This window comes from Onychostruthus taczanowskii, unplaced genomic scaffold (genome assembly GCF_017590055.1).
Source record: "Onychostruthus taczanowskii isolate IOZ18803 unplaced genomic scaffold, ASM1759005v1 scaffold6, whole genome shotgun sequence".
NCBI classification, from domain to species: domain Eukaryota; kingdom Metazoa; phylum Chordata; class Aves; order Passeriformes; family Passeridae; genus Onychostruthus; species Onychostruthus taczanowskii.
In genome coordinates, this window is record NW_024503679.1 from 16,749,089 (window position 1) to 16,766,688 (window position 17,600).

A 17,600-nucleotide genomic window follows, 5' to 3' on the forward strand; every position below is an offset into this window, starting at 1 on the left:
AGACACACATTTTATAAAACATGTGAAAAATAAGAAGTAGAATAAACAGGAACATACAGTGGCATACTGCCTTGGCTCTTTCCTAGTGTTTTTTTCCCCTCCTAAGGACAAACACTACACAGCTCTCACCATGTATTTATGTTCAAGTGAAGTTATGGTGTAAGCTATTAGCATTTGAGAAAATATGAATGCTTTTCTAAGAGTCAAAACAACCATCCCCAAAATACCACACTGGAGGCATTACAGACACAGAGACACTGTTTTGGACTCCTGACCTTCCACTGCTTTTCTGTTTCATCTTGGACTAGATTTCATCTGTCAGTGCCTTTATCTTCCCCACTGTAAATGTGAAGGGCAATATCGGTGATTACTGTAAAATAAGTTGTCATTAGAGCTTGCCTGCTCTCCTCACACACCCTGCCCTGATCCCCACCTCCCGGAGTGCTCTGGCATGTGATCACACAAAATCGGGATGAGGAATGGACCTGGAACTTCTCCTGGAAGATGCCGTGAAAGACCATGGAGGTTCACACAACTTCATCCCTCACTTGAAGGGAATCCGCCCTCTGTGCTCGCCCAGCCACACAAGCCTGGGCCCCCTCAGGGCTTGCACTGGTCGGGCTCCCCCTCAGCCCGCCCCGGTTCCCTCAGCCGGCCGGTTTCCTCAGCTCGTCCCCGCTGTCCCTCTGCTTGCTCCCGTCTGTCCCTCAGCTCCGGTTCCAGTCCCCTCACCTCGTCCCCGCTGTCCCTCTGCTTGTTCCCGCTGTCCCTCAGCTCCGGTTCCAGTCCCCTCAGCTCGTTCCCGCCGTCCCTCAGCTCCATTCTAGCTCCCTCAGTTCGCTCCCACCTGTCCCTGAGCTCACGTCCCCTCAGCTCGATCCCGCCCGGTTCCCTCAGACCGCCGAGCTCCCTTCAGTCCGATCCTGCCCGCTATCCCTCAGCCCGCCCCGGTGCCTTCAGTCCGATCCTGCCCGCTATCCCTCAGCCCGCCCCGGTGCCTTCAGTCCGATCCTGCCCGCTTCCCTCAGCCCGCCCCACCCGCTCTCTTCCCGCCCCTGTGACCCCGCGCTCCGCCCCGCGCAGGCGCCCCGGCAGTCGCGGCCTCGGGGCCGCCGGTCCCCGCCATTCCCGGTCGGTCCCCGCCGCCCCGATGCTCCGCACGGAGAAGGTGCTGCAGCTGCGGGGCCAGCAGGGCCGCGCCGTGCGGGTGGTGCGAGAGCACTACCTGCGCCCCGACGTGCCGTGCCGCAGCGCCCTGTGCCGCAGCGCCCAGTGCCGCGCCGCCTTCGCCCGCGGTGAGGCTCCGCCGTGAGGGGTCTGGGGGGAGCCGGGGGTGAGCCCCGACAGAGCCGGGATCGCCCGCGGGCTGGGCTGAGGCGGTGGGCGGCGTCCCGCGGGGCCGCGGGGGACGGAGCTGGGGACAGAGTGATCCCTGAGCTGGGGACAGAGTGATCCCTGAGCTGGGGTGATCCCTGAGCTGGGGGATCCCTGATCTGGGGTGATCCCTGAGCTGGGGACAGAGTGATCCCTGAGCTGGGGGATCCCTGAGCTGGGGGAACCCCTGAGCGAGGGGTGATCTCTGAGCTGGGGGAACCCCTGAGGACAGAGAATGATCCTCGGGCAAGGGTTATCCCTGGTGGGGAAGGGGTGATCCCCGTCCTGGGGTGTCCGGATGGTGCTGAACAAATCACGGCTGTAGCAATAGTTTTCCTTTAAAGCAAGGTCCCTGAGAAATCAACGAGGCGTAAGAGCGGAAGGAATCGAGGAGTTGATTGTTAGAGGGTTTAAGTGTGAACAGTTTACTGGCAGTGATAAAAGGCTAAAGGGTTGTTCACTTTTTACACTTCTCTTGTTTTAAAAGATCCTTTAAAATGAATTAATTTCTGCAGGGTGGTGGTTTATAGCATGAGTTAAATTCTATACATACCTGTTAAGTATTACAATGGGGCCAAGCCATTATCTTGAAGCCATTGTAATTCTGCATCAGCAGCTATTTCTGTTCAGTAATTAAATGTAATTGCCTGTGTTATATCAGGGCATTTCAGACACGGGAAGGCTGCCAGGCTCTGATGTCTGCATTTGTTGTTGTTTTTACGTACTGTGGTGCTGTTATGTGCATCGTAGATCATCACCAGAGCTCTGGTTGATATTTCAGTTGGGTTTGTAGTTGTTCAATAGCACAATTTATTTGATGCAGGAAACTGATGGGTAAATAGCAAACGTAATATCCAACCTGTTGAAATCGACCAAATTACTTGCCTGAAAGAAAAGGTTGAGAATTGTGACACTTTTTTTTTTTTTCCTTTGGAACTTTGATTGGCATAGATGTTTTCACTTTTGGTTTAGGTTGCAATCGAGGGCAGAAGGTGTATTACTTAGATTATTATAGTGTATTACTGCTGTCTAGGAGATCAGGACTAGTGATGGTTACTGCTCCCTAAAATAATGCATTTGGTTGTGAATTCCTCAAGAATAAATTAAAGGCACACATCAGAAAAAAACTAACCTTTCCTGCTGTGCCTAACTCCCCCTCTTTTGTACTTAAATGTGAATTGTTCTGGAGGTGACTGTCAGACTATGTCCCTGTGTGATTATTAAAGGTAACCCAGATGTGAGGGAAATATTTGTTTTCATTCCTGACTCTACACAGTGTGCTGAGCAAATCTATTTCATGGCCTGTGAGAGACTGCCTGCAAAAATCACATCAGCAGTGCTTGTAAGGGTGAGCTGTGCCTGCCTGGGAGTCATTCTGCTCTAATGTGTGGGTAGCTTCATATGGGCACAGCTCTTAAATCTTCCAGTGACATTTCACTTCTAATGCTCTTCTGAATTATTAATAAATATTAGCTTTCTTGTATACCTGCTGCCATCATCCATGATAAGCCTTCAGTGTGAGATGAGACCAGATTACTGCGTGCACAATTTTGCTGGCTGGATTCACACTTCTTATGGTCACAGCTCAAAGATTGTCCCCTGTCAGCTTCTAAGGAACACATGAACATAACTTGATGTGTCACTATCTGTATGCTTTAGTCTGTATAATTGGCCTGCACTGTGGAGTTCAGTGTTTATAATAAATGGTAATTAGGTATTAAGAAAAAATACAGTGGAGATCCCCTCCCATCTGAAAGCTTTTGGGTAATCTTTGAAATACCAAAAGCAATTAAACTCTTGAATTCTGAGGTACTTTTTAAGGTGTCATCTGTGATGTGTTGTGTCTGATATTTTGGTGGTATATTCTTAAGGGGTGGAGTCTCTACAAAGAGAATTAACACTGATGGTTAATAGTTTAGATTCAAAAACATATTTTCTTAGCAGTAGCAGTGGTTTTCTCTACATGCACCCTTACCTGTGCTCTTTTATGTAAAGAACCTGCTGTAAATGGTGTGTTTGAACAGAGAGGGCTGTGGGACCAGGGTAAAGGAACAGCTCATAATTCTACAGCCTTTAGAAATTCCATGAAAAGATTTTCTGTGCCAGATGTATAGTTCCTTTTTCATATGGAAGCAGAGAAGAAAGAACTGTAACCTTTGCTCTAACAGCCTTTTCACAATGAAAATGGATCATCTTCACTCCTCTGGATAGAATTTACGCAAAAGTTTGGCATCAATGGATGCAAAAGGGTTTTGTCACAAATTTATGGACTGTACCACAGAAGTAAACCATAAAATCCATCATTTTGTTCATCAGAAAAAGAAATGTACCCATTTCAGGAGACACAGCTCTGATTTTCATACATTGGGAAATATTTTCAAGAAACCATTATTGCAACTGCAAGCTTGAACCTTGAAACTCTGAATTATTTTCTAGATGGCAAATTGCTATCAGATGATGTCACACACTACGTTGTCCCCGACTGCAAGGTTGTTCAGGAGTACCTGGAGATTCTGGAGTTTCCAGAGCTGAAAGGAATTATTTTCATGCAAACAGCTTGTCAGGCTGTGCAACATCAGAAAGGACGAAGGTATTTATCCCATAAGAACTTACTTTTAATTTAGATGGAAGTAAAAATACTGATTTGTAAAATGTAGAATTTGTTTTTAGGCATTTCAAGTATCTGAATGTAGTTTTACAGAAGGGGAAAGGCCTGGGATCCTTTGTGATCCATGGATATCAATGCCTGGCATAGTTTTCACTTGATAGGAGCAATATAAATCCTGCAGCATTATTAACTAATCAAGTGGCTGGTGACGGGAATTCATTAGTCTTTGCAGTAATGATCTATTATGTGCCCACAGCTAGATTATGGACAGGTTTTGGTTTGCTGTATTGATGCCTGAGCAGTTGTCTTTGGGGAGCAATTAATATTATTGTGTGGTACTTATCTCACTAGACATTAACCTGGGCCTTGCCACAGCATTTCAGAGTAAAATTTGCTCTCAGGGCCTTCCCATATTTCTAAAGCACAAAGGCTTTTAAAGTAATAGCACTTGTCCCAAAAGTGACAAACAAAACAAGTTCCTGAACACTTAGCATGTTTTGTGGGGCTCAGTGGAAAACAAGTATATTTAAAATCAGAAGTGTTCACAATGGAACTTGAAAAAGTTTGCTTGCAGATGGTGGTTTAGGATTTATCATCAGTGGTGTAATTTAATGAGTGCATTTCTCTGTGCATGACACTAGTTTTCCTGGAGTTTTTCAGTTGTATTTTCATGGAGTTAAAATAACATTATCAAAAGAAAGCACAAGAGTATATTTATTTTTTTCATTGCAGACAGTACAACAAGTTACGGAATCTGTTGAAGGATCCCCGTCACGACTGTACTGTGTTTGCTAATGAATTCCACCAGCACTGCTACCTGCCCAGGGAGAAGGGAGAATCCATGGAGAAGTGGCAGACCAGGTTTGTTTGAACCTCTGCAGTGTCACACTGCACAGCATCACGATTTTAGGAATGTGAGCATGCACCAGCTGCTGAGAGTTCATGCTCCTGCTCTGCTTAGCTCTGCAACAGTTCACAGGCACTGCAAGTCTGCATTGTGCAGATAAATTATTGTTCTAAAAGTATCAGCATTGTTTTCTTAGGGAAATAGACAAAATGTAATCAAATCAAATGCAATAATGCTAAAGAAAAAGATGGATCAGCTTAAAGTCACACCATAGCATCAGTCTTAGCACCTCCAGTCTGATTTTTACAATCACTCTGAGGAACTTCATCTTATGCTGCAGCCAGGGCACAAGTGGATGTACTGGGGAGGAAACTTTCTATTCTCCTCTCTTCTTGTGGGGGAACAGGAACATTTTTGCAGAAAAACATTTCTGTAGCTTGGTGTATATCTCTCAAAATTCTGAGTGTTAAATCAAAATCTCATTTATACAAAGCCAGCAAAATCTTGCAAGTAGCAAATGAGTTGTGCCAGAAGTCTTATTTCAAACTTTGCTTTTCTAGGAATATTTACAATGCAGCAGCCTGGTATCACAACCACTGCCTGGGTCAGATGCCAGTTGTTATGGTAACAGAAGATGAAGATGTTATCAGGCAGTACGGAAATGAAACAGAAGGAGTGTTTGTGATTTCCTTCAAGGTAACATGCCAGAAAAATAAAAGGTTTCCTTTATGCTGCATCAAAATGATGACTCAAGTACATTAAAGATATTGCAAATCATGTCAGAGTTTACATTCAAGAAAACTGAGATGGTAACTCCTGTCTCCATTTATCAAAGCAAGCACATATGTCACTTACGGGAATCTCAGAAAAAAGCAGGGAGCTGGAAAGATAAACAGCAGCTCTGAGGATAAAGGTCATCTTTCTTAGGAGACCTTTTCCTTGTTTTCCTTGTTTTTAAGGAATTTGCCATTGATGAGCAGTGACCAGTTCCCTCAGGCAGCTGCCTAAATCTGGAGAGCAAGCAGTCCATAAGCAGCTGTAGCCTGAATATCCATTAACAGTGTTCTGCCAGTTACTTTGCCTGGACTGCTGAGGATACAGTGATGTCTGAGAAGATAATTCCTTCTTCTTTTTGGTGTCCATCTCTGATACCACTGGTGCTCAGTGGGATCTGGGGATGGGATGTTCATGTTCAGCTGTGAAAGGATGTTGAGTAAAAACTGCCCCAAACTGATTGACCTTTGTTGTATTTAGCAGAGAATTAGGCTGAAGCTGGGGCAGATCCGTGGGGTTTAGAGCAGACTCATCATTACCATTGTGTTATTTGGGTACAGTGTGGGACAGCTCTTGTCCATTTTGGGCTTTCCAAATGCATTATTAAAGGAACAGAGATCTCAGATTACTTTTCTGTTTATTTCTGTTTGTGCCTACAGAATTACTTGGATAACTTCTGGCCTGACCTGAAGGCTGCCCATGAGCTTTTTGACTCCATAGTCCAAGCTCGGCGTGAACGGGAGAGCGAAAGCCAAGAGAACCACGGAAAAGAGTATCCTGAGCACTTACCTGTGGAAGTGTTGGAGGCTGGGATCAAGTCTGGAAGATACCTGCAGGTATTTGTTACATAGAGAACATACACAGAACAATGCAGTCTTGTGCTTGATCCCTTGAGTTGCCTGAATTGGAGTGATTAGAGAAAGAAGTATGGCTGTGGTGGGAAGAGGGAAATAAAACAAAAAACAAGAGGATGGAAGGGATGAGGATTCTGAGAATTCTCAAAATGTTTGCCCTACACTGTGTTGTGACGTGGATATTTTTTTTAATTTTTTTTTTTTTTGGTCTTGGAGAAGCTAAAGTAAGAATTGACTATTGGAGATTTGAAATTTGCTATGCATTTTTCTTCAGGTTGGCATGTGATGTGATGAGAGACCAGGTGTGATTTGAAGCAGTGAGGTCTTGTTCTTAAATATAAACAGTGCTGCACAAAGGGAGCAGTTCTAACTTCATTTGCACAGAGATTTCCCAGTCAATAAAATTAATTTACAGATTTATGGCTGTTCAGGGCCTTAATATGGATTGTTGTTAGACAAGTGTCCTTCTTTTAAAAATAATTTAAGGAATTAGAGGCAGTGATTTTTTTCCTTTCTTGGCAATTTCAGCAGAGGCAGGAATAAAATATGAACAGAAAGACTGAGGTTTTTCTTTCTTGTTGAAATAATGCCAGATTCTCTGCTAAGACAGGCAGCAAAGGTAATCTTACACTGTCTGTGGTTGGAGTAAAATGTCATTGACCATCTTGCAAATAAATTCAACATTCAAAAGAATTTACTTTTCCAGAAGTGAATACTTAAATCCTACACCTGCATTCCCCCCTATAAAGAGAACAGCTGTGTTCAAAATAACCTATGGATCAATAAAAACTAATTCATGTAAAAAACAACTGAAACCCCCAAAACGTTATCCTTTGAAGTTGTCTATTTTTAGGGTGACTGTTCCATCCATTGGTTGGTTTTTGGTCTCTTCCAGGGTGCCCTGAATGTCAATAAGCACCGAGCACAGCTGGAAGCTTTTGTTCGGCTTCAGGGGTTTGGCAGCAAAGACACAGGTGAGAAGTGTTCAGTTATCAAAGGAGATGAGACACTGCAGTGCCTGTGTGGTTTTCCTGGGCCATAGAGGAGCTGAAGATAACCAGAGGTGGAACTTGTGAGGAGAACTCCTTCCTCTTTCTTACCCCCTTTGGCCAAATTCTGGCCTCTTGTCCTGTTTGCTTGCACCTCTCTGAAGGGAAGTGCTGGTGCAAATTGTCCCTGTGCTTTGCTCTAGCCTCAGGTGACCACTCCTTTGACTGCAATAAGAGTGTGCAGAGATGTTGGCAGGATTAGGAAGCTGTTCTTTGTGAACAAAATTGGAAAATTGCCTTCTCGATCAAGCTGACCCAAAGAAATCCAGGATTGTCTCTCCGGCACGAGTTACTAATCAGCACCTTTGAAGGAACAGTCCATTGCCCTTGCACAGACACATTGCTCTCACTAATAACTACTTTCAGATGTTCCTGTGACAGACCCTGCAATCAAACCAGTGCTCAATATACTCATTATTTTTGAAAAGCTTGTTTTATTCTTAATCCTCCCCAGAATCCTGTGGCAGTGGCTTTCACAATTTAACTATGCTCTCTGTTTTTATAGCTGCTACCTAATAACAATGAACTTATCCCAGCCTATGCTGCTTTTTATCCAAAAGTTCACTTACATAATTCCTTAAAAGATCCTTTAAAAAAAAAGAAAGAGGAAAAGGTTTTAATTTCCTTGAAATATTAATTTCTTGCCACTAGTCCTTTTTGGAAGAAATAATATTGGAAAAGTAATCTTCTGTTATTTCAGCAGAATGCTGCCAAGAATTGAAGGATTTGAATTTTTTTAGCAGATTATAGTTCTGTTTTCTTTTATTTTAAATACAGAACTTCAAAGTGACATCCTTATTTATGGGACCAAGGCTCGGAATCGTGCAATCCACGGGGATGTGGTTGTGGTTGAGTTGCTCCCTGTGCATGAATGGAAGGGAAGGACTGTTGCCCTCTGTGAAAATGAGACTGAGGACAAAGCACCTGCAGACACCACGGGTGACCCTATGCCCACAGGTAAGGAGAAGCATCCTTTAAATTCCCTGCTGATAAATATTGGGGGGAAAAAAAAAGGTTAGGTGAAAAAGTATCCCTGTGTGACGTGCTTGGGTACCATGGGAACGTAGAGTCTTGTTTGAAATGATTGCTCAGCAGCTGTAGCTGCATCTTAGAAGTTTGTTGAGGTCAGAGCTAAAAGTTTCAAGAGGTTAATTCTCTTTCTGTAGGGAAATCATGTTTTGTTTTGCTCTTTGCTATTAAAAATTCTCTGTATTACTAGAATTGGCCACATTTCAGCAGCAGTGGGAATCTCTGAATAATTTATGTTGTGTATCAGTTGAAATCTATACAATGAGTTAGTCTCCACATAAATAAAAGCTCATTAAAATCTGCCTGTGCCAACAGTAGATGACACACTTGTATTGTCTGCACACCATATGTTGTTGGCAGTTGTAACAGATTTGGGGACACATCATTTGATTTTACAAAGCAATGAATCTCCTGCACCTCCCACATATTTTGCTTTCTTGATTCTGTTTAATTCTTTAATGCACAATGTTCCTGATTTAAAGGTAAAGTAGTTGGAATCATCCAGAAGAACTGGAGGGATTATGTGGTCACTTTCCCCTCTAAAGAAGAGAGCCAGTCCCAGGGCAGAAACGCTCAGAAAGTCCTTGTAACACCTTGGGATTACCGAATTCCCAAAATCAGGATCAGCACTCAGCAGGCCGAAGCATTACAGGTAATATAACTGAAGTGTTTCTCTGTCCTGTGTTCCTACAAAGCTGTGTGGGCATTACAAGCTCTAATGATGTTTTCCTTGACAAAAACATATTAGAACAAAATCTGTGAGGGTTCAATTTCTGCCTTGAAGGATTTTGTTCAATTCCTGTCAGAACCATTTCAGCTTCAGGTAACAAAGCTTGAGGTCTGAATTTGGACCGCAGTCCAGCTGCCCTGAGCACTTACATACCACTTGCTTTGGGTTTTTTTGCTAAATGTAAGGTTGTGTTAGGGGTATAAATTGTACTTTTCAGGGGCACAGAGCTGTTCTAACAGAGCTGTCTCCCTGCAGGAGTACAGAGTTGTCGTGCGCATCGATTCCTGGGAGTCGACCTCCCTGTACCCAAACGGGCACTTTGTGAGAGTGCTGGGGAGAATTGGAGACCTCGAGGGGGAAATTGCAGCTATTCTGGTGGAGAACAGCATTTGTGCTGCCCCTTTCTCAGAAATCCAGGTTTGTCTCTGATCAGATCCAGTCTTCTCTGTTCATTTCCAGGGTCTTGTTTCTCAAAGAAAGGCCATTGCCCTTGCACAGACACGTTGCTCTCACTAATAACTACTTTCAGATGTTCCTGTGACAGACCCTGCAATCAAACCAGTGCTCAATATACTCATTATTTTTGAAAAGCTTGTTTTATTCTTAATCCTCCCCAGAATCCTGTGGCAGTGGCTTTCACAATTTAACTATGCTCTCTGTTTTTATAGCTGCTACCTAACAACAATGAACCTATCCCAGCCTATGCTGCTTTTTATCCAAAAGTTCACTTACAGAATTCCTTAAAAGATCCTTTAAAAAAAAAGAAAGAGGAAAAGGTTTTAATTTCCTTGAAATATTAATTTCTTGCCACTAGTCCTTTTTGGAAGAAATAATATTGGAAAAGTAATCTTCTGTTATTTCAGCAGAATGCTGCCAAGAATTGAAGGATTTGAATTTTTTTAGCAGATTATAGTTCTGTTTCCTTTTATTTTAAATACAGAACTTCAAAGTGACATCCTTATTTATGGGACCAAGGCTCGGAATCGTGCAATCCACGGGGATGTGGTTGTGGTTGAGTTGCTCCCTGTGCATGAATGGAAGGGAAGGACTGTTGCCCTCTGTGAAAATGAGACTGAGGACAAAGCACCTGCAGACACCACGGGTGACCCTATGCCCACAGGTAAGGAGAAGCATCCTTTTAATTCCCTGCTGATAAATATTGGGGGAAAAAAAAGTTAGGTGAAAAAGTATCCCTGTGTGACGTGCTTGGGTACCATGGGAACGTAGAGTCTTGTTTGAAATGATTGCTCAGCAGCTGTAGCTGCATCTTAGAAGTTTGTTGAGGTCAGAGCTAAAGGTTTCAAGAGGTTAATTCTCTTTCTGTAGGGAAATCATGTTTTGTTTTGCTCTTTGCTATTAAAAATTCTCTGTATTACTAGAATTGGCCACATTTCAGCAGCAGTGGGAATCTCTGAATAATTTATGTTGTGTATCAGTTGAAATCTATACAATGAGTTAGTCTCCACATAAATAAAAGCTCATTAAAATCTGCCTGTGCCAACAGTAGATGACACACTTGTATTGTCTGCACACCATATGTTGTTGGCAGTTGTAACAGATTTGGGGACACATCATTTGATTTTACAAAGCAGTGAATCTCCTGCACCTCCCACATATTTTGCTTTCTTGATTCTGTTTAATTCTTTAATGCACAATGTTCCTGATTTAAAGGTAAAGTAGTTGGAATCATCCAGAAGAACTGGAGGGATTATGTGGTCACTTTCCCCTCTAAAGAAGAGAGCCAGTCCCAGGGCAGAAACGCTCAGAAAGTCCTTGTAACACCTTGGGATTACCGAATTCCCAAAATCAGGATCAGCACTCAGCAGGCCGAAGCATTACAGGTAATATAACTGAAGTGTTTCTCTGTCCTGTGTTCCTATAAAGCTGTGTGGGCATTACAAGCTCTAATGATGTTTTCCTTGACAAAAACATATTAGAACAAAATCTGTGAGGGTTCAATTTCTGCCTTGAAGGATTTTGTTCAATTCCTGTCAGAACCATTTCAGCTTCAGGTAACAAAGCTTGAGGCCTGAATTTGGACCGCAGTCCAGCTGCCCTGAGCACTTACATACCACTTGCTTTGGGTTTTTTTGCTAAATGTAAGGTTGTGTTAGGGGTATAAATTGTACTTTTCAGGGGCACAGAGCTGTTCTAACAGAGCTGTCTCCCTGCAGGAGTACAGAGTTGTCGTGCGCATCGATTCCTGGGAGTCGACCTCCCTGTACCCAAACGGGCACTTTGTGAGAGTGCTGGGGAGAATTGGAGACCTCGAGGGGGAAATTGCAGCTATTCTGGTGGAGAACAGCATTTGTGCTGCCCCTTTCTCAGAAATCCAGGTTTGTCTCTGATCAGATCCAGTCTTTTCTGTTCATTTCCAGGGTCTTGTTTCTCAAAGAAAGGGACTCTCTTACAGCTCAACATCTTTGTTGCCAGTGGGTTTTTGAAAGCCCACTTTGAAAGCTGAAAATTTATTATTTTACTTTATTTATCTGGAATCTCTTGGATCAGTGGTTCTATTGATACTATGATTTTCAAGTCAGTAGTGATTTTAAGATAATCCTTTTGCTGTCAGGGGAAGATTACAAGCTCTTAATTAAAATTTGAGGTAGACTTTTAAGATTTTTCTGTCTTTAGTATGCGGTTATGCTGCTGATCCTAAAGGCTTCATCCTACTGAAATCATTGTATTCAACTGGGAGAAGAACCAGCTTTCATAGATAACTATTTTGATTGTTATACCAACAATTAATAGAAAGAAGACTGAAAAACCAATATGTAGTGGTTATATTTGCCAGAGCTGCAGTATCACCATTGTAATAGCATTGGTTACTAATACACATAGAATTCTTTTCAAATTTTTCCACCCTTTCTGTAAAGTATATGTAATGGACTTGTAAATTGAAACAAAAGAATTTCAAAAACTAATTAAATCGAATTGTTAGCATCTTTTTGTAGAAAATACATAAATCTATGTTCATCAACAATATTTCTGTATAGATGAGTGAAATGCCAGTGAGTTCTCCAAAGAATCCATGGAAAGTGAGTCCAGAGGAGGCAAAAAAACGCCTTGACTTGAGAGATACCCACCTGATATTCAGCATTGACCCCAAGGGCTGCGAGGATGTGGATGATGCTCTCTCTGTCAGGACTCTGCCCAACGGGAACCTCGAGCTGGGGGTGCACATTGCAGATGTGACTCACTTCGTAGCAGCAAATTCCTACACTGATGTTGAGGCCAGAGCAAGGTGAGTTATTTTCTGGAAATGAGAAAATTTATGGAGCTCAGAAGTTTGTGATGCTACCTTAAGGAAATTTTGGAAGGAAAGAAACATGCTTTCACCTTTCATGTCTTACTAAAGACTCCTTAAAGCTAATTAAACGATTGGGTAACTAATGACATTCTGCTTTTATTTGGACACATTTTCCAGAAAGCTGTACAAGTTTATCTTTCCCTAATCATTCCTCTTTGCTTTATAGTCTAATTTAACATCTGTGACTTAAAGTACTTTTAAAAACCACTTGTTTGCATTCCAAGGGAGATGAACACCCACAAAATGGAATTAAGTCTTACGTGAATTTAACTCCAGAGGTATTTGTCAGGCTTATGTTTTAATAATCAATCTTGTCTTTTAATGTGAAAATATTTCATTCTCTTATTTCTTTTATTGCTGGTGTCTTGAACTTAAACTGCTGAATCACTTAATGAACTGTATTCTTCACAGATTCAAAGAAGTATAACATGTAGGCAGCAGAGATGTTTGATTAAGTCACCTCTTCTTCAGTGAGCAAATTTTGTCCAGCCCTGGTTCTGCCCTTAATGGCAGCTGAAATACCAAGGAAGGCAAAATCAGGGTTGCGCTGTATAAATAGCTATTTAAATAATTTTACTTTGGTCTGTGGGAGCAACCTTTTCAATTCAGGCTGTGGAGCAGTGTTTATGGTCCCAGGAGTCCTGGTGGGAAGAGCAGTAGCTGTGTTTTGTTGCAGGGCTACCACGTATTACCTGGCGGACCGGCGCTATGACATGCTGCCCCCCGTCCTCAGCGCTGACCTCTGCTCCCTCCTCAGTGGGGTGGACAGGTAAGCCTTGGGAACTGTTCTCAGCAGGGGCACTTCTACAAGTCATTTTGCATTATTAATGGGAGAACTGTGTACGTTAAAAATGACCTTTCCGTTCTACCACAGGTAGGGTGAAATTTTGTAGACCAGTTTATATCAATTTATGGGCTCAGCTGGCTGCTGGTGTGAGGATATGCAAGGCTGGCATGAGGATATTCAGGGTACAGAGATGTTCATTGTGGATGCATCTGACTAATAAAATAAAAATGGGTAAAAATAACTCTCACAGTGTAGCTCTGCTTTAACATAAAGGAGACCTTATACCTTAGGGGTACTCTGCTTCAGCAGATGAATTGAAGATATTGCTGTGTAGCTCATTTCAGTTGTGATGCGTGAGACTGAAAGGCAAGTGCGTTATTTAGTGGTGTTGCTGAGCACTGATTTCACAAAGAAAAAGATGCTTCCACAACCAGAATTAAATCTATACATTTCTAAGAGTTGAACGTGCTTGCAGTGGGAGTTCAGGTCTACCAGAACTCTTCCAGAACTGTGGTGTTGTTGTGTTTAAGATACGCCGTGAGCGTCTTGTGGGAGCTGGAGAAGGAATCGTACGAGACGCTGAGGGTTCAGTACACCAAAACCCTGATCCGCTCTGCCTACAAGCTGGAGTACGAGACAGCCCAGGGTCTGTTGGATGGGGACACCAGTGTGGTGGGGGATATCCTGGAACTGAAAGGCCTGGATGAAGGAACGAGGCAGAAGAAGCTGGCTGAGCTGGTTTGGGCCATATCCAAGCTCACCGACATAGCGCGACACGTCCGGGCTAAGCGGGACCGCTGCGGCGCGCTGGAGCTGGAGGGGATCGAGATCCGAGTGCAGCTGGATGACAAACGGAACATCCACGACCTCATCCCCAAGCAGCCGCTGGAAGTGCACGAGACCGTGGCGGAGTGCATGATCCTGGCCAACCACTGGGTGGCGAAAAGGATTTCCGAGGATTTTCCCCACCAAGCTCTGCTGCGGCAGCACCCTCCACCGCGCCAGGAATTCTTCGCTGAGCTTCGGGAGTGTGCCAGTGCCAAAGGCTTCTCAATAGACACACGGTAGCTTTTATTACTAAAGTTCTGTAATGAAAGTTAAGCAATTAACTGTTTGGCCATGTTTTTATTAAACAATTCCAGCTCTCAGAATCAATGCTAAGAGACACTGCATAGCAGTTCTTAAAAAGTTTTATCAGAACCTTTCTGATGATGTTCTGACCAGGAGAAGCTGCCTGCATTCTTCTGGCTGTACTGCAAATGGCAGTGGCTGAATAATTTCAGACATACCCAGACAAAACATTTGTTCAGTCACTGTGCATTGGTCAAGCTCTGCAGTGGCCTTGTTTGCACTGTATTTCCTGGGTAACAGAGTGTTGGTTTAAATTAGGTGAATTCTGTGCAATAAAGTCATTTTAAATTACTTGAAATAATTCATAATTACTTGGGCACGATAACATGAGAAGGCCATGGTGAAGGGCATCAGTAGAGCCTCTGTGACCTGGGTGTCACCTTGTCCCATTTGTGCTGGACACAAAGGTTTGGTTGGACCAGCTCACTCTTTTGTACTGCACAGGAAGGAGTTTGCTCCAGTCCCTGATTCTCCAGGTTGCAGCAGAGAACTGAGTGAAAACTGGGATTTTTCTAAACATTTTCTTAGAGCAGAGCTGTTATTAAACTGCATTGAAAGTTTCAATATCACGCTGCTTGCCATTTTTGTATGAATAACTAATAAGTGGGTTTTATGCTGTTGTTAACTGTGAGCCATTATAACCAGGGATAGTGTAACTTTCTTTGGAATTAACACCTTTTTGCCAGGTCTAACAAAGCTTTGGCCGAGTCTCTGGACAGAGCAAACGACCCCTCGGATCCCATTGTGAACAAACTGCTGCGCTCCATGGCCACCCACGCCATGTCCAACGCCCTGTACTTCTCTACTGGCTCTTGTCCCGAGGAGCAGTTTCATCATTATGGTATCTGGTCACTTTCCTGCCTTTCCTGTGGTTTCTGAACTCTTGGGGGAGGCTTTGACTGCTCATCTCTGTTCCTCTCTCTTGCAGGGCTGGCCCTGGAGAAGTACACTCACTTCACTTCTCCCATCAGGAGATACGCTGACATCGTTGTGCACAGGCTCCTGATGGCAGCAACCCTGAGGGGAACCACGGGGGATGTGAAGGATAACATCATCAGCAACAAGGATCTGGAGGAACTGTGCAGACACATCAATAACAGGAACCGGGTAAGGGCGTCCTTCTGGGAGTCTCCATGGTGCCCTAGGGAATGGGATACCCCTCCTGACTGTGGCTTTTGGGAATTAAGAGTATCACTTTACTTTTATTTGTAGTGCTTCAGGGTCTTTTTAAATATCAGTTTTGTTCTGAGAGTGGTAGTAAAAGTGTTCATACTTCACTTGTACTGCATGTAGGATTTTGTTTTAGATGTCATTTTTTCTTGGGGACAGGTAAGAGAGCAAATAATGGGAAAAAGCAGCTGTGGAAATCAAAGCCAGAGATACTTGTTGGAATATTTACATATGTTTTTGTCTCTGTGTGTGTGGTGGGTGCTCACAGGCAGCCCAGCGTGCTCAGAAGCAGTCCACAGAGCTCTTCCAGTGCATGTACTTCCGAGACAGGAGCGCCGAGAGCGCCGAGCGCTGCGTGGCCGACGGGGTCATCTACTCCATCCGCACCAACGGCGTGCTCGTCTTCGTGCCACGGTGAGCCCGGGGCTGGGACGGGCTGCGAGGGACACCTGGTGCTGCTGGAATGCTGGGAGGGCCACAGCCTGGCACAGCTCAGTTCACATCTGGCATCTCCAGCATTCCACGGGGTTGGCTCAAGAGCCTGAGCCAGAAAAGGCTGCTGCCTTACACAGAATGCAGGGCAAACATGCTGCTGCTCTTCAAGGAGCTTTTTTTTAAAATGGAGAACTGTCTTCTCACTGTCTGTCTGGAAAAACCTGTAAAGCTGCTCTTCTCCCATCACTGATCCATTCCAGGCCCCACCCAGCACTAAGATAATGGATCACTGACTATTTCACTTTTGCTTCACTGCTCTCAAAACACTTCAGTCACTGTCTCCACGCTGTTTTCACATCTGGGTTTCTTTAACAACACCTATCCTGTTCCTGAGGCAGGATTATCAGGCTGCCCTGCCTGCCCCTTCCTGTTGCTTTTCTACAATCCCAGCCAGCCTGCGGGTTTTGAAACTAAGAGACCTGGAAATGGTTAGAACAGCTTCTCTCTGCTCTTTTGTAGGTATGGAATCAAAGGTGCAGCCTACATGAAAAACAAAGAGGGCTTAGTCATCTCCTGTCAAGGGGCTGGGAGCTGCCAGTGGAAGCCTGGATCCCTCCATCGCTCTCAGCATAAAATCACCTCCACTACAACTGCTGGAGACTCAATGACCTTGAGCCTTTTTGATCACATCACAGTGAGTATCTCATGCGAGGGGAGGAAGAGGAGACAGCAGCAGCAGCAATTTGAACGCAGTGTTGCTTTGCAGGTGGGAATCCTTGTGCAGAGTTCCCGCTGCCACGCTGAAACCATCAGGCTGGAGATCGTCAGGAACGCGCCGCACCACACCGCGGACGCCGAGGCTGCCCAGAGGAGCTCCCACGCCGTGAAGTCTGACCTGGTGAAAGAAGTCAGCCAGTCTGCAGAGGAGGCCCAGCGTGCCCAGGAGAGAGCCAGGGTGGAAGTGATGGATGAGGAGTCCCGGGAGTTCTGCCAGACCAAGGGGCCCAGCCTGTACCAGCTGCTGGAGGAGATCCGGGAGCTGGCACTGCTGGACGTGACAGAGGACGTCAGGACGTGAACCGGGACCTGCCACCAGCTGCTGGGGCTGTCCCACTCCTGTTCACTGTGCACGAGTGCTTGGGGGATCTTTAAAAAAGCAGTTTATTTAAATATTCAAGAGTCCTTGCAATAAGAAGCTAAATGTCTATTTTAAATAAGAATTATTTTTATCAGATTATGAGTATGGATGAGTTATGAAAATATTTTATACCTGATAAAGCTCATGTTTCAGGCTAAAGAAAGTGTGCTGTGAATTCTTTCAAAAATCATTCAAAAAATTACTTTGCTTATATTGTCCATAAATTAAGTTCTTAAAACCTAAATCCTTCCTTCTTCCCTACAAGGATATAAAAAGCAAATTCATTCATAAAGTAACAGCTGTTGCCCTGGGGGTAGTGGCTCAATTCAGTGTGCAGAAATTCAGTACTTTTTACCCCTTTATT

General features: G+C 44.0%; 1 protein-coding gene across 2 annotated transcripts; it reads left to right on the forward strand.

The window, feature by feature from the left end:
* Nucleotides 1–1,099: 1,099 nt before the first annotated feature.
* On the forward strand, nucleotides 1,100–17,582 carry DIS3L (DIS3 like exosome 3'-5' exoribonuclease). Of its 2 annotated transcripts, XM_041418866.1 has the most exons (17): nucleotides 1,100–1,295; nucleotides 3,811–3,964; nucleotides 4,715–4,843; nucleotides 5,390–5,525; nucleotides 6,263–6,439; nucleotides 7,353–7,431; nucleotides 8,284–8,463; nucleotides 9,018–9,187; nucleotides 9,521–9,682; nucleotides 12,262–12,509; nucleotides 13,252–13,344; nucleotides 13,893–14,426; nucleotides 15,180–15,334; nucleotides 15,422–15,600; nucleotides 15,932–16,077; nucleotides 16,618–16,792; nucleotides 16,865–17,582. In XM_041418866.1, exons 1-17 carry the CDS (start codon nucleotides 1,151–1,153, stop codon nucleotides 17,174–17,176), a joined length of 3,174 nt encoding a protein of 1,057 aa, XP_041274800.1. In that variant the 5' UTR covers nucleotides 1,100–1,150; the 3' UTR covers nucleotides 17,177–17,582. The 2 variants fall into 2 exon arrangements, with proteins under 2 accessions (XP_041274800.1, XP_041274801.1); XM_041418867.1 differs by lacking the exons at nucleotides 1,100–1,295; nucleotides 3,811–3,964; nucleotides 4,715–4,843; ... (4 more) ...; nucleotides 9,018–9,187; nucleotides 9,521–9,682 and adding exons at nucleotides 10,208–10,385; nucleotides 11,440–11,601 and having other exon boundaries at nucleotides 16,865–17,579.
* The last annotated feature ends 18 nt before the right edge of the window (nucleotides 17,583–17,600 follow it).